This window comes from Somniosus microcephalus, chromosome 19 (assembly GCF_052327205.1).
Source record: "Somniosus microcephalus isolate GS21.2 chromosome 19, FLI_Smic_1.0, whole genome shotgun sequence".
Taxonomy (NCBI): domain Eukaryota; kingdom Metazoa; phylum Chordata; class Chondrichthyes; order Squaliformes; family Somniosidae; genus Somniosus; species Somniosus microcephalus.
In genome coordinates this window covers 11,989,541-12,004,076 of record NC_141005.1, presented here as the reverse complement: position 1 = coordinate 12,004,076, position 14,536 = coordinate 11,989,541, and the positions used below count along the sequence as shown (strand labels likewise).

General features: G+C 44.8%; 1 protein-coding gene across 3 annotated transcripts in view; it reads left to right on the top strand.

Moving 5' to 3' along the window:
• The window catches only part of tango2 (transport and golgi organization 2 homolog (Drosophila)), a 206,365-nt gene extending 194,237 nt beyond the window's left edge, over nt 1-12,128 (top strand). For all 3 annotated transcript variants that reach the window (XM_086011968.1, XM_086011970.1, XM_086011969.1), the window contains 3 exons: nt 850-1,003; nt 3,875-3,979; nt 6,296-12,128. In XM_086011968.1, coding sequence (XP_085868094.1) covers nt 850-1,003; nt 3,875-3,979; nt 6,296-6,416 — 380 coding nt within the window. In that variant the 3' untranslated portion in view covers nt 6,417-12,128. The remainder of the gene's footprint in view (nt 1-849; nt 1,004-3,874; nt 3,980-6,295) is intronic.
• The last annotated feature ends 2,408 nt before the right edge of the window (nt 12,129-14,536 follow it).

Below are 14,536 nucleotides of genomic sequence, written 5' to 3'. Positions count from 1 at the left end.
GCGGGCCCAGGGGCCGTGTAGCCTGATCCTGCTCCTGTTTCGTGTGTCTAATTCTGTTAGATTCAGGAGATAGTCCTGTCATAGTGGATTGGCGGTTAGGATCAGATCAGCCATGATCTTATTGAATGGCGGAGCAGGCTCGAGGGGCCAATTGGCCTACTCCTGCTCCTATTTCTTATGTTCTTATGTTCTTAACCCTTTCCCATTAATGTGGATGTTTGAGAACAAAAATTGGACTTGGCTCTGATGTTCCTCAAGGTCAAATAGCCTGTTGGCACTTGTAGTCTAGGTTCAACAGGAAGAATTGGTGTTTGGACAAGGTACCAGAGGTCTGCAGTTGCCCGTGAAGTCTTGCCCCAGTAAGAATCAGCACCTTCAGGATAAATAGGGATGTTTTTTTAAATGCTAAAGGGCTTGTGTATTTCAGTGTTTGTGTGTTTCAGCATTTGTGGATCTGTATTTAGAATACATCCTTTGAAGACTCTCTGCCCATAATATCTAGAGATTGTGGCCTCAGGGTTGTGAGCTCTAGAGATCTCCAGTGGTGGCTCACTTTGCAGATGTTGTAGTGGTGACCTATTCTTCTAGGTGCTCAGGCAGCTGTGTCTGCACAAAAGTGATGTTGCACCAGTCTGAGTCACACCTGAATCACAACTGTTATTGACACTACCACTGGCCCACTCATAAGTGTTTCCAGGACCTTAAGAAGAGTGGTGATCATGGAAAGACTGGAGATTTGGCATCTTATTTGAGCCAGCAATGGGACTATGGAGATAAGCGACAGTTCTGCACTGAATGAAATTAATGGAATCTTTCTTGTGGTTACAATTTTTATTTTTAAATCCCTAGGTATTTATGGGCTTTGTAATGGTCTTCTTGAGACTCCATGGAAGAAACTTGTTCATGGAAAAAAGCTTTTCACAGATGCAATTCAACAATGCAATGAACTTTCTCCAGAGAACTTGGTGCAAGAACTCATCGATGTGATGAATAATGAGGAGTCGTATGTACTATTTACAATATTTGTCCTGAAGCGGCTTTACGCTATAAATACCAAAATCCAAATAGTAGCTGCTCCAATGGCCTGGTAGGTAAAGGCACCACCATTTGTAGTACTAAGCCATACAGACCAGAAGACCCTAGGTTCGACCATTGGCTTATCTGATCTCAGATAGGAGAGCAATTGGGCTGCTAAATTGGCCTCAGCACCCATGGACTACAGGGGCAAATATCAGCCATTGTTTCCATTGTGTCCGCCGTGGCTCAGTGGATAGCACTCTTGCATCTGAGTCAGAAGGTTGTGGATTCAAGAACCACTTCAGAGACTTGAGCACAAAAATCTAGGCTGACCCTCCAGTGCAGTACTGAGGGAGTGCTGCACTGTCGGAGGTGCCGTCTTTTCGGATAAGACGTTAAACCGAAGTGAATGTAAAATATCCCACGGCCCTATTTCAAAGAAGAGCAGAGGAGTTATCTCTGGTGTCCTGGCCAATAGTTATATCTCAATCAACATCACTAATCTGGTCATTATCATATTGCTTTTTCGTGGGAGCTTGCTGTGAGCAAATTGGCTGCCGCGTTTCCTACATTACAAGTGACTACACATCAAAAAGTACTTCATTGGCTATAATGCACTTTGGGACATCCGAGGGTCCTGAGAGTTAAGTGGCATATGCAAAATTGTATCCTAGCACTGGTGCACCATGTTGGAGCACTAATGCAGGGAGTCGCAATCTGCCAAATTACTGAGTTCCCAATCTCGGCTGCTGAGAGTAAATCAAGTTGAATTATCATCAAGCGACACTTGTATATCTCCTGATATCTGGTTCAGAGTAACATTGAGGTAGTCCTGGGAGCAGACTATAGTTGGTGCATGGCCTGAGAAGACCATGGGAAAATTGGAAAAAACAACTTTGAAAGTTCACAGTATACTTGGGCAAGGGCAACTCAGTAGATCTACTATCAGTGCAGCATTTGACCAGTGTACAGAAGGCTTTGGTTTGAATCCCAGCTGACATAATAAAACTCACTACGCACTTGGTTCGAGTATAAAGCAAGGCTTTAATCAGCTTGTTTCAAAACATGGAGGTCTAGTTATCTTTCACTAGTTCCTGTTTACAAAATGTCCTGGGAAAGCTGGGCCCACGCCCAAGTATTTATACTCCTTGGACGGCGCCACCAGCTGGCCGTCCAGTGTTATTTCATGAGTCTTTCTTCATGGATCATAAGATTCATAACAGCAGCTTTGATTGTATTTTGAACTCTAGAAGAGAGCTTTTTTGGGGGTCTTAGTAAGGCTGCTCTCTCCCTCCCTAAACTTCTCTGCCTCTTCACCTCCATCTCGAAGGTTGTAGGTTTAAACCCCACTCCAGGACTTGGACTCCGAGGGAGTGATTTTCATTTAGAAGTCGGGAAGGAGGCGGGACTGCAACTTTCGAGGTTGTAGTCCCGCCTCCATCAAGATGCAGCCAATCCACGCGATTTTAACTTGATTGACCTTGTTGAGCCCGCCCAGTGGGCTCAGCAGGCCAATTAAGGGCCACCCAGCAACAGGCGACGTCACAGACTGAAATTTAATCTGTCAAGAGGTTTTGACAGATGAAATATCAGTGTTTCACAGCTGTTTGAAGCTGTCAAACACTGACAGTCTTACTTCTAACATGAGTCCTTCTCCACAGACTCAGTTAGAAATCTCACCGGCACAGAAAGCTGCAGGCTGTCGCTTTTGACAGTTCGCGGCCATTCTGCTTTCTGTGCCGGTGAGATGAGGGACTCCCGGAACCTAAAGGAAGGAAGGCTGAAAAGGTATGTAAAACTTTAGACACACCAAACACACTTACCTTTGCACTCATGCACACATCACTCACCTGAACACCGACATCTCGACCCCTTCGAGCCCTTCAACCCGACGGCCCGACTCCTCCAACTTGCCGTGGTTTGGAGCCGTTGGGATTCCCACAGTTGAAGCTTAAAAATAGGGATTAGGCTAAAAACTGCCTGTTAACTACCTGTTAACAGGCAGTTAATTGGCATTAATCCCTTCCCGCCTCGGGTAGGTGGGTCCCATGCAGGGCGGGTACCCGCCTCCTTTGAAATTGGCATGGAGGCGGGTTGGGGGCAGGATGGGGTTGGGACCCCCGATTTCGGGAATTTAACGCCTCCAATTCCGACTCCACGGCTCAATGAAAATCGAGGCCATAATCTAGGCTGACACTTCAGTGCTATTGGTTTCTGACTTCCAGAATGTACCTGAGTCACTAATTAAATGCATTAATATGGTGGTCTTCCTAAATAAAAAGTACACAGTAGAAATTTAATCAACTAGGTTGACATAGAAAGGCACCTGTACTGCTTTCCTGTGTGCACTGCCTTCATGCTATCAATCCATTTAAAATAAATAGCTTAATACTCATTTTAAAACAGCACATTCGGGAGCATGGTACAAGTCTGTTCAGTATTTGTGGGTGAAATTCACCGGTCTGAAGTTCGACCGTGTTGTGTTTTAAACTGGACGTTTGGAAATTTTTCCCACTTTTACTATGTTATTACCTCTATGCTCGCCAGCGCTGACTTCAACGCCACAAATCTCATCTGATGAGCACCTTTGAATTTGACTGCTGGCCGGCTGCAATTCAAACTCGGGCTCTCTGGGAGTACAGTGCTGTGCCACTAGAGCACCAGGGATTCTTGCCCATGTCTATAGGCGAGTATCAGTTCTTACTGCGTCACCAGATGGAGCACCTCATTTGTGGCAAAATTAAAGGAAAGAAAATGTCACTGATTTATTGAAGAAGATTAAAATCTAAGCAGATTGACACTGTAATTGGTCGTAGCACTGTTTGACACTAGGTTTTTGTCATTATTTTGTTATCAGCCAATTGCCAGCTACTGATATCGAGGAGCAGGGTCAGGATTTCATCCGACCCATGCTAAAGGAGATCTCCTCATTGTTCGTCCGCACTTCCTCTTATGGCACCCGGTGAGTTCTGAACCATCGTTCTTTCTCTTGAGTTGCAGTAAACATTGCGCTGTTTCACCAGTGGTATCAGAGCTGAGTGATAATGAACTAACCATTTAAACCGTCTCAGAGGATTTTAGATGGCCATCTAGACTTGAAAAAAGAACCAGCGGATTGAGCTCTTCAATTAGCCGGATGCCCTCAGTTCTCCTAATTATTAGATCACCATTTCAGTTTGAGCCATTGCCTTGTTTTTCTAGTAAGGCCTGCAACTCCGAAAGTAATAGAGAGTAACATTGAGGGTGATTTTAACCCCCAAAAACGAGTGGGATTAGGTTGGGTGGGATGTTAAAATGTGAAAAATTTAAAACCCGAACCCAACCCGCCCACTTTAGGTTTTAATGGAGACAGGACGTGGGGGTGGGTGACCAATCCACTCTCAGGACGCAGGCCACTCATTTAAATATTTTAATGAGACTGCATGTCTAAGACTTTATCTCTCTTCCAGCCCCCCCTCCCCCCGCCCCCCGCCCCAATGTCCTCCCTGGCCTGCGATCTCATCTACGTGTCCCCCTGCCCCCAATCTCCTCCATAGGCTTCCAGTGATCATCTTCCCTCCACCCTTGATCTCTCTGTGTGTCTCCCCCCGCCCCCCCCCCCCACCCCCCCCATACGCTCCCCGGCTGCAGCCTCGAGCCGCAGGCCTACCCGCCTGACAACCAGCCAGCCTCTCAATCTGGCTTGCATCGGCCAGGAAACGGATTCCAAAAATGGTCGTACTTCCGGGTTTCCCAACCGCTAAACTCCCCACCCCTCCGCTCCCTCCCCGTAAATATGTGGACCGTTATTGCTGATTTGCAGTGGGTGCTTAAGTAGCATCCTACAAAAGTGCCCTCAATTTTATCAAGCTGATGTTAATTGGATTTGAACTTACAGCATTTCCACCGCCCCTGCCCCCCCTCAATCAAAACTTCACTAACATCAAGTTTAAAATCAACCTGTCTCTCTGCTCCTCACTAAGTTCATCCAGTTCTACAGAAGTACAAGCCAGAAAGGTTCCAGGTTTGATCCATGGTCTGTGCTGGGCTCGGCTGCAGTAGTGGCGGTCGGTGCACTAGAATTGTGTTGAGCGCCTCTGTATGTGGAGGGTATATCGGCCAGGGTTCCCGCTCCTGATCACTATCCACACTGACCCCTTCTGGAAATGAGAAAATAATCAGGTCTAGCTGTGGTGCCTTCTGTGGTTCAATAGACTGTTACACCTCACTGTTAAGTCTCACACATCAATAATGGTGACTTGGGTGAGGTACCAGAGGACAGCCAAAGCCATGGAACCTTGCCCAGTCAAGATTCAACACCTCCAGGAGAGATGGGGAGGTGAGAGTTTTTTTTAAAGGACAAAAGACTAACAGATATGAGGGGTGGCTTCTTTCCAAATCATTTCAAAAAGGACATATCATATATTTCTATCATTCATGCCAAAAAGCAAAACTATAAAGTGTTCTTGGTAATATGTATCTTTTGATAACTTGTTAGAGATGGATTATTCAGATACTGACAATCTGTACAATCAAACCTTTCCCAAGTTATTTTCAAAATCTACCAGTACAACATTAATAACCTGTGATTGTTTAAAGATGAATAACAAACTAAAACAAACTGAAACCATCAATATTTCTATGAGCACAGGTTTTGGTGAATCAGGAAGTTGTTGCGGTTTTATTTCTTTGGCTGAAATACTTCATAGTGCAGCACTCCCTCAGTGAGGACTGTTGGAGGTGCCGTCTTTCTGATGAGACGTTAAACCGAGGCCCCGTCTGCTCTCTCAGGTGGATGTAAAAGATCCCAGGGCACTATTCTGAAGAGGAGCAGGGGAGTTCTCCCCAGTGTCCTGGCCAATATTTATCCTTCAATCAACATCACTAAAACAGATTATCTGGTCATTATCACATTGTTGTTTGTGGGAGCTTGCTGTGCGCAAATTAGCGGCCGCGTTTCCTACATTACAACAGTGACTACACTTCAAAAAGTACTTCATTGGCTGTAAAGTGCTTTGAGTCCGGTGGTCGTGAAAGGCGCGATATAAGTGCAAGTCTTTCTTATTTTCTTTCAAAGGGTTAACTCTTGATAGCGTTAGTTTAATCTACATCCCTTCATACATTTTGGGCTCACTATAGTAAGAAAGGCAGGCAGCACTCTGGTGATCATTAGTTGGAACTTCATCCCTTTTATGTTGTTTTTCTTATTGACTTTTGTTCCCTTTCAGTTTTGTGTTTTTTCTTTTAACTCCAAAGTTCTTTTAAGTTCATTGAAACGTTTGATTTATTTTGTTGTCAGGACAAACACAGTTGTCCTCGTTGATGCAAAAGGTCACGTAACCTTCACAGAGCGTACCATGCTTGGCCTCGACGTAAACCAATGGAAAATCAGCTCCTACCAGTTTGAACTTGAGACTTAACAGCTTTCCATTCAGTGCACAGTGAACAAGAAAGGACCGCAAAACAAAGTTCAATGGAAATGAAAGCATACTTCACAGATCCTGCAGGTTTCTGGGGCACTACAGATGTAAATGGTTGATTAAAACATACGGCATCCTAGCAACTGCCCTGCTTTTAAATGCATAATGTCTTTGCTACTTAGTGTTCCATGCAGTTTATGTTGGTGTGTGTGTGAGTGTATGTTGGTGTATGTTAGTGTGTGTGTGTGTGTGTATGTTAGTGTGTGTGTATGTTAGTGTGTGTGTGTGAATGTGTGTGTGTATTAGTGTGTTAGTGCATGTGAGTGTGTTAGTGCGTGTGAGTGCGTATTAGTGTGTGAGTGTATGTTAGTGCGTGTATGAGTATTAGTGTGTGAGTGTATATTCGTGTGTAAGTGCATGTTAGTGAGTGTTTGTTTGGGCAATGTGTGTTTGTGTGAGTGGCTGTGTTTGGAAAGTTGTTTGTTTGTTCCAGTTTGGTGAATAATTCTACCATTGTCCAATGCAATTGTATTCTTGTAAATAATGCAGGTAATTTCAGATTATTATTGCTTAAATGCATTTTTAATTTGTCAAACAGGTTGACGGCACTTTTGTGTGGAATATTAGGAAAAAAATGTAAATGTGGGTTTTTTATCCCTCCCCTTGCAATTTTTAGTTATGTTTTTCCCACTTTATAAGCCTTTGCGCTCCCATATACACACACACCCCATTTGCATTATTTCCCAGTAAAGATGGACTGGTGACTTATTCCCTGGTTTCTGCTATATAACTCAACAACCGGTCACAAGGGAACGTACAGTTGTACACTGGAATAACTTTCCCCTCACTTTCTTTTCCCTCCCTGTCCTGTGGGAAAGGCCGTCTTCAGGGTAATCTCAGTGCTCCTGCACTCCCAGCAGGGAGACACTTTTGAACAGAGCACAGCTCAGAGAATCAGCACTCTCGTGTTGTAGCCCTATAATTTGCTTTTCTCAAGACTGATGGACATAAAATTGTCATTGGGACTGATCATGCAAGGGTATCAAAATTGTTGGTCAATGTACTTTTCTTAATCTCTTTTCGAAGAGGGGAGATATTAAAAAAAAGTTCCTCTCTGAAAGAATGATATTTGCTGTAAAATCTAAGAAACTGTGTAAATGACTATACCATACTGAGTGTTATCTTTAGATATGCCTTAGATGCACATAACCTTTTTAATTCATTATTTGAACATGCCAATCTTTTCTTCAGCCAATAATGAATGTTATCAGTTGGTAGCTGCAGCCTTACATTTGATTCATTTTGGTGGTGCAGGAAAATCCAGCCATATTAAATCCGCATACAATACCTGCAGAGTGCAGTAATTCCCGTCTGTGTGTCCTTATTGAAAGCAGAAAGAAGTGTGGGAGCCTTCAAACTGCTCCCAATGCAATGTGTTGTTACAAGACAATTTTTCTGACTCCGGTCTATCGTAGATTCGTAAATCAGACAAACTATATAGTCCCCTGGTTGTGTCGGTAAAGGCCGGGAGTGCTGTGGCTCCAGGTTCATTCACCATTCTGTGCTGAGGTAGTTGATCTCCGCTGAGACAGCAGTAGAAGTGCTACAGTTTGCCTCGGAGGGGGAAAAACAGCCAGAATTGCTGCATCTAATGGCCCGGAATTTGCGATCGGCATCGAAGCAAAGGCGTGGCTGCTGGCCCCGAAGTACACTTCACACAAGGATCTCGCGATCCCTGTGTCAAGAACTTCAAATTTTCTGACCTTCAGTTCACATCAAGGGACTGTAGTGGGGATCCCCTTGTGCGGACTGCTGTAACATCACCAGGCTGTCTAAGCAGCCAATCAAAAGGCAGAATTCTCACAGACCGCGAACAAGGAAGTGAATAAGTTCTTAAAATTCTAACTTTTTAAACTAGTTAGAGAGAGCAAAAGACAGATTGGGGCTCGCACATGGGGAAAAGGCAAACCTGAAATAAAGATGGTCAAACTTAAAAAAAAAAAAAAAAATTAAACATTTTTTGACAAGTTTCTTTAAAAAAATGTAATTTTATTAAAATGGACAAATTTCACACTGCACAAGCCCTTAGCATTTGTGTAGCAGTAATAACGCTGTCAAAACCCCGCTCACACCTAATCCCTTTGGGTCTAACTTTTAGTGGGGAAATTAAGAGCGTACTTACTGCGGAAAAGCTGAAGCTTTCGTCAGTTTCAGTGATTTGGCTGATTACACAGATTGCCGGCGGGGAGACAGCGCAGCCTGTTTCAGAGTAGTGAATGACAGACCGCAACTTCAGGATTTCCGCACATGCCGGTGCCAAATCCCAAAGTTGCGGTCAGGAATGACGGCAAACGCTGCCAGTTTGCTGTCATCCTGACCGCAAATTCCACGCCATTGTAATACAGTGACACCTGCTGGGAGGTGCGTATGTGTGGGTTTTGGGTGGGTGAGGATGGGGTGGGCTCAGCCCTGATGCCTTCGGTGGTCCGACGTGTATGCCAACGCTCAGTGTCCAGGCTCACACACAAGAATGGCCACTTGGCTGAGATACTAGATGACCAGTGCCTATGAAGCAAGGAATCACTGTCTTCAGGAGGGGAGAAAATCTGTGGCAAAAGAAAAAACAAAGTGTGTGGGTTGCGGGTGGGGGTGGGGGTGGGGGGGGGCGCGGCAGGGAGGGAAAAACAGTTAAGTAGGTGCCATACAAAAGCAAAATACTGTGGATGCTGGAAATCTGAAATAAAACAGAAAATGCTGGAAATACTCAGCAGGTCAGGCAGCATCTGTGGAGAGAGAAACAGAGTTAACGTTCCACGTCAATTTTGTCGTAACGTTCTGATGGAAGGTCATCGACCTGAAACGTTAACTCTCTTTTTATTTCAGTAAGTGCCACGGTGGAAGGGAGTGCCAGCCTGCTCAAGCGGGCAATTTTCGGTCTCCAGTTTGTGTCTGAGATTTGGGAAGGTGGAATAAAGTCAAAAGAGAGTTAATTCACACTGATCATGCCTACTGGTATCTGATATAAGGGAGATATTGGTGCACCTTTGGAACAGGAGCATTTCCATCCTCTCAAACATGAGGGCCTAGAAATTGAGTGGGGTTAGTGCCCAATTAGCGGCGCTGGAGGGCATTGCGCTGGAATTCTAGCCGTTTCTGAAATTGACTTGGGCCTTACCATCGGCGTTAGCCGGTAGCGCTGCGCCGGCACCGATGATGTCATCGGTGTGCGCAGCGTCCCGGTTGCCGTGGTAACCCGGCCCCAAGCCCAAATTCAGTTGCGCCCGTGGCAGGCGCAACCAACGATTGTGGAAAGGGTTCTTACACGCCTTTGCGCCGGCGCATAAAGGTGGAGCGGCGGCCGGCCACGTTCCCGGCGGCCGCCTGCCCGCACCTCCCTTCCCGGACTCCTGCATCACCCCCCCCCGCGGCCCTGATGTGTGTGCTGCGAGCCCGGCACTTCCCCGAGGTGCCGGGCTCAGATGTCGGGGGAATCCGCCGGTCAGTTGTCGGCTGCAGGCAGCTCCTCCTTAACAGAAGGAGGAGGCCTGCAGTTCCCCAGCCTGCCGCACCGCATCGGGTGCCGCAGCGGGGGATTACCGCCGGAAAACCCAATTGAACGCCCGTTTTGAGGCGCTAAAACCCTCCTTTAGCGCCCGCCGCCGTCTGGGCCCGGCGCAACCGAATTTTCGAAGGGCGCTGCCGCATTAACGCTGGCGCAAAATTTCTGGCGCTACAGCCCTGGCGAACCCACAACCCAATTTCTAGGCCGAGAACTTTACATGCAAAAGGAAATACTTGAAAATGACACCAAAAGAATTGGGGAGAAAATCACTTGGGCAAGTCAGATGCAAACAGGTTTCAGGATTAATAATCAACATAGGAATGGATAAGATTTTCAGCAACTGTGCGACTCAACAGATGTCATCTGTTTTTTTTATTTCTGACCCTGTTAGTCAAGTTCCCTGGTGGCTGAAAGATTTGACTAGCCACACAGAAACATTATCATGCTGGGTGTTAAGTGTGAGCACTGTTACCATTCCATAGACTCAGTTACTTTTGCAATGATTGTGAAGGAGATTGTATTCTTTGCACAATGCGGAGATTGCTGCTAATTGTCAGGAGTTCTCATTCTGTATTAGGTTTGTGATACACATGTTGTATTGAAACATAGGAACAGGAGCAGGCCATTCAGCCCCTTGAGTTTGTTCCGCCATTCAGTTTGATCATGCTTGATCTGTACTCCATTCTAATTATCTGCCTTGGCTCCATATCCCCGATACCCTGACCCAACAAAAATCTATCGATCTCAGTCTTGAAAATTTCAATTGACCCAGCATTTACAGCATTTTGGGGGAGGGAGTTCCAGATTTCGACTACCCTTTGTGAGAAAATGTCCTTCCTGAATTCAATGGCTTTGCTCTGATTTTAAGATTATGCCCTCTTGTTCTGGATTCCCACACCAGAGTTTCTCTGCATCTACCCTATCAAATCCCTTAATCATTTTAACTACCTCGATTAGATTGCCCCATAACCTCAAGGGAATACTAACTAAGTTTATGCAACCTGTCTTCATAATTTAACCCTCTAAGCCCTGGTATCATTCTGTGTAAATCTGCACTGTACTCCTTCCAAGGCCAATATACCTTTCCTGAGGTGTCGTGCCCAGAACTGAATGCTGTATTCCAGATGGGGTCTGACCAAAGCGCTATACAACTGAAGCATCACTTCCTCCCCTTTGAGATAAATCCCATTAGCCATTTTGTTTACTTTTTGTACCTGTGCACTGGCTTTTAGTAAAATGGAAAACTAGTGATTAAAAACAAGAATGGCACAATGAAACAAAGTTTGAATATTTGCAAACCAAACAGCCAGACCAGATCTGAAAATCCTCTTTTAATGGGAATGAGAAGAAGCCTGCTTTTCTCCATGGTTAATTGTGCTAATGAAATGATTTGAAACATGTAAATCCTGAGAATGCAATTTTCTTTGCAGGTTACTAATTATTGGATAAAAAGTGTCATCCTCTCATTTTTCATTATTAGAGGAATTTCTGGCTCCTGGCTTTGATCTCCTAAATGTCGCACAGTGGGTGTGCTCACCAGCATTTGCAATGAAGCTCACTGTTTAGATCTGTAATGAGATCTCGAAGTTCAATTATCTGTTCATGTCATATTGCAACAACCGTCCCTTTAACCTAACTTGTCTTTGCTAGAATCATAAGTAACTTAAATAAAGCAATAGTTCTACAAACACTAACATTTATACCTTTAGCATAAGCAGTTTAATTTTGTTTTAAAGTTCTGCTCAGTTTTATGTTCTGTGTAGTGTTTGTGTGTTGGGGTATAATGTATTGTATACAGGTTGCAGCTAATGGAAAAATCATTTCGCAGATGTGTCACTGCAGGGATTATTTTTTGAGATTTACCTGAATTAAACTATATTGGTGCAATTCGAGAATCATTTTGGTGATATGTATCATTTTTTAAGATTTCACCACCTCTGGTCATGACTGTAATTCTTACCAACTTCTAGTTGAAGTTAATCAAGCAGAATTACGACTGATATATTGAATACACTATATTTTGTGATTCAAAGTTGTTTTTTGCAATAATAATGCAGAATAGAATTTTACATTTCCTAATGATCAGTGTTCGGTTTGTAATAAAATGTTATGTATTAGTATCAATAAAAGTTGCCCTAATTAGAAATTTATGCTGTTGAAAATACAGTGTCGCTTTCTTAACTGAACATAACCTTCTGCTAAAAGAAATGAATGGATTTAAATATTTTGAAGGCTTGCAATCATGGATCGGGAAATTCCTTCGAGCTGCTCCTGCTCCACCAGCATTACTTTGCTGGAAATGGGGCAGAAACCACGTTTACGTGTGGAAATGGGATTTCTGCCTGACTTCCAGCGAAGTATTGCCAACGGAACGGGAGCAGCTCCAAGGAATTTCTCTTGCCATGACCAGTTTTGTTTTTACGTTCCCATGTAAATTTTCAATAGGGTTCTTGTCGATCTCCCATGGTGTTGTACATAGGGCAGGGAGATAACAGGACCAAGGCGCCGGAGGGAGAAATGGCAGGGGTGGGAGGGAAGGGGTGAGGAGAAAGATCGGAGGGTGAGAAGGGGGTTGAGGAGGGGTGAGAAAGGGGGAGGGACGAGGGAGAGATTGAGGAGGGGAGAGGAAGGGTTAAAGATGGGAGGAGGAGAGGGAAAGAGGGCTTTGGGCCAACTTTATGGGCCGGATTTTGCTAACAGCAGCCACCGTTATTAAAGTGTAAATCGGACAGCAACTTCCGGCGACCACACATGCACAGTTAAAGGCAGAAATCAGGAAGCTGCTATCAGAGCTGCCCTGCTCTTCCAGAAACTGCGCTATACCGGTATCTCGCCGAGAGACTCGGCATTCAAATACATGCAACGGTGTGAAGTTGCTGTACTTAGGTGATAGATGTTAGATCCGTGTGTTAATGGAGACATGGAATGCAGGAGTTGATTTAACAAGTGTTTACTGAACAAAGTCTGGAGGTGAACTAACAACACAAGACGCTACACAGGCTTATATACCCGAGTGGTCACTACTGGTACTACAGTATACAGGGGCTTCAAAAACATAGTTCCTCTTAAAGGTACATACACTACAATTCCTCCCCTTTTAGATAAATAGTACATAACATTTTAAGTAATCATTAAATAACATTTTTACAAGAACAATAATATACACATTTGCTGAAGTTAATCAATTACAAATTCAGTCTCTCTGGAGGCTTCCTGACTCGGTCCAGATAACGCCTCGGTGGTGTAGTAGGTTCTTTTGGCAAGGTCGATTCGGCTTCAATGCCAGTGTCGGGTTCATCTGGTTCCAGTATCACCGGATCGGAGGTAGATACTATGGGTATCTCTGCTTCATCACTAGGCATATAGAGTTGTGGTGTAGGTTGTCCTTTTTCGGATGACTCTATGATCTGGTCAGCATGGCGCCTTATTATGCTTTCTCCAATGTCCATGGTATACATCAGCGGTCCTAGTCGTGTGCAAATAGTTCCAGGCTGCCATTTCTCGGTACGGTAGTCCTGGGCCAAAACTGGTTGACCTATCTGGAAGGTTCTAGTTGGCCTTTCATTCATGCTTTGAAATTGCCGGTTCTCTGCGTCCCTTCTGACGTTTGGCTTGACCAAATCCAGCCGGCATCTTAGTCTTCTATTGAAAAACATCATGGCGGGGGTTTGGTTTGTAACCACATGTGTTGCATTCCTGTACGCAAACAAGAAGTTATCTACCTTTTGTTGTAGATTTATGTCTTCATTACCCATGGCCTTTATGGCCGCCTTGAAGGTCTGGACAAACCTTTCAGCCAATCCATTGGTGGCGGGATGGTATGGGGCGGACGTGTAGTGCTTAACCCCATTGTTTTTTTAAGAACTTCCTGAATTCTTCGGATACAAATTGCGGTCCATTATCAGAACAGATCTGTTCAGGCAGCCCATTCCTCGCGAATATGGTCCTTAATACAGTGATGGTTTTTTCCGTGGTGGTGGAGGACATCTTTATTACCTCCGGCCACTTGGAGTGTGCATCCACCGCAATTAAGAACATTGAGTCCATAAATGGACCAGCAAAGTCGATATGTACCCTTTGCCATGGGGATGAGGGCCACTCCCATGGATGTAGAGGGGTTTGTGGTGGGGCGTTTTGGACCTTCTGGCATCCTAGATAGCTCTTGGTCATTTCTTCGATGTCTCCATCGATACCTGGCCACCACACAAACGCTCTGGCTAAGTTCTTCATTTTCACTCCACCCAGATGCCCCTCATGAAGCTCCTTTAGCACTCTATCCTTGAGTTTGGGTGGAATCACCACTCTGGATCCACACATCAAGGTTCCTTGGCACACTGACAGCTGTTCTCTTCTTTGCGAGAATGCTGGCAACAGTGGTTTGCCATGTGCTGGCCATCCCTTCACCATTAAATCGTAGACTCATGAGAGAGTCGGGTCATTTTGCGTTTCCTTTTCAATGGTAGAATTTGTCACCGGTAGACATTCCACTATGGTCGAGTGGAACATCTCCACTGGGTCCACTGTAGGCGCCTCTTCCACCGTTGGCAACGGTAGGCGC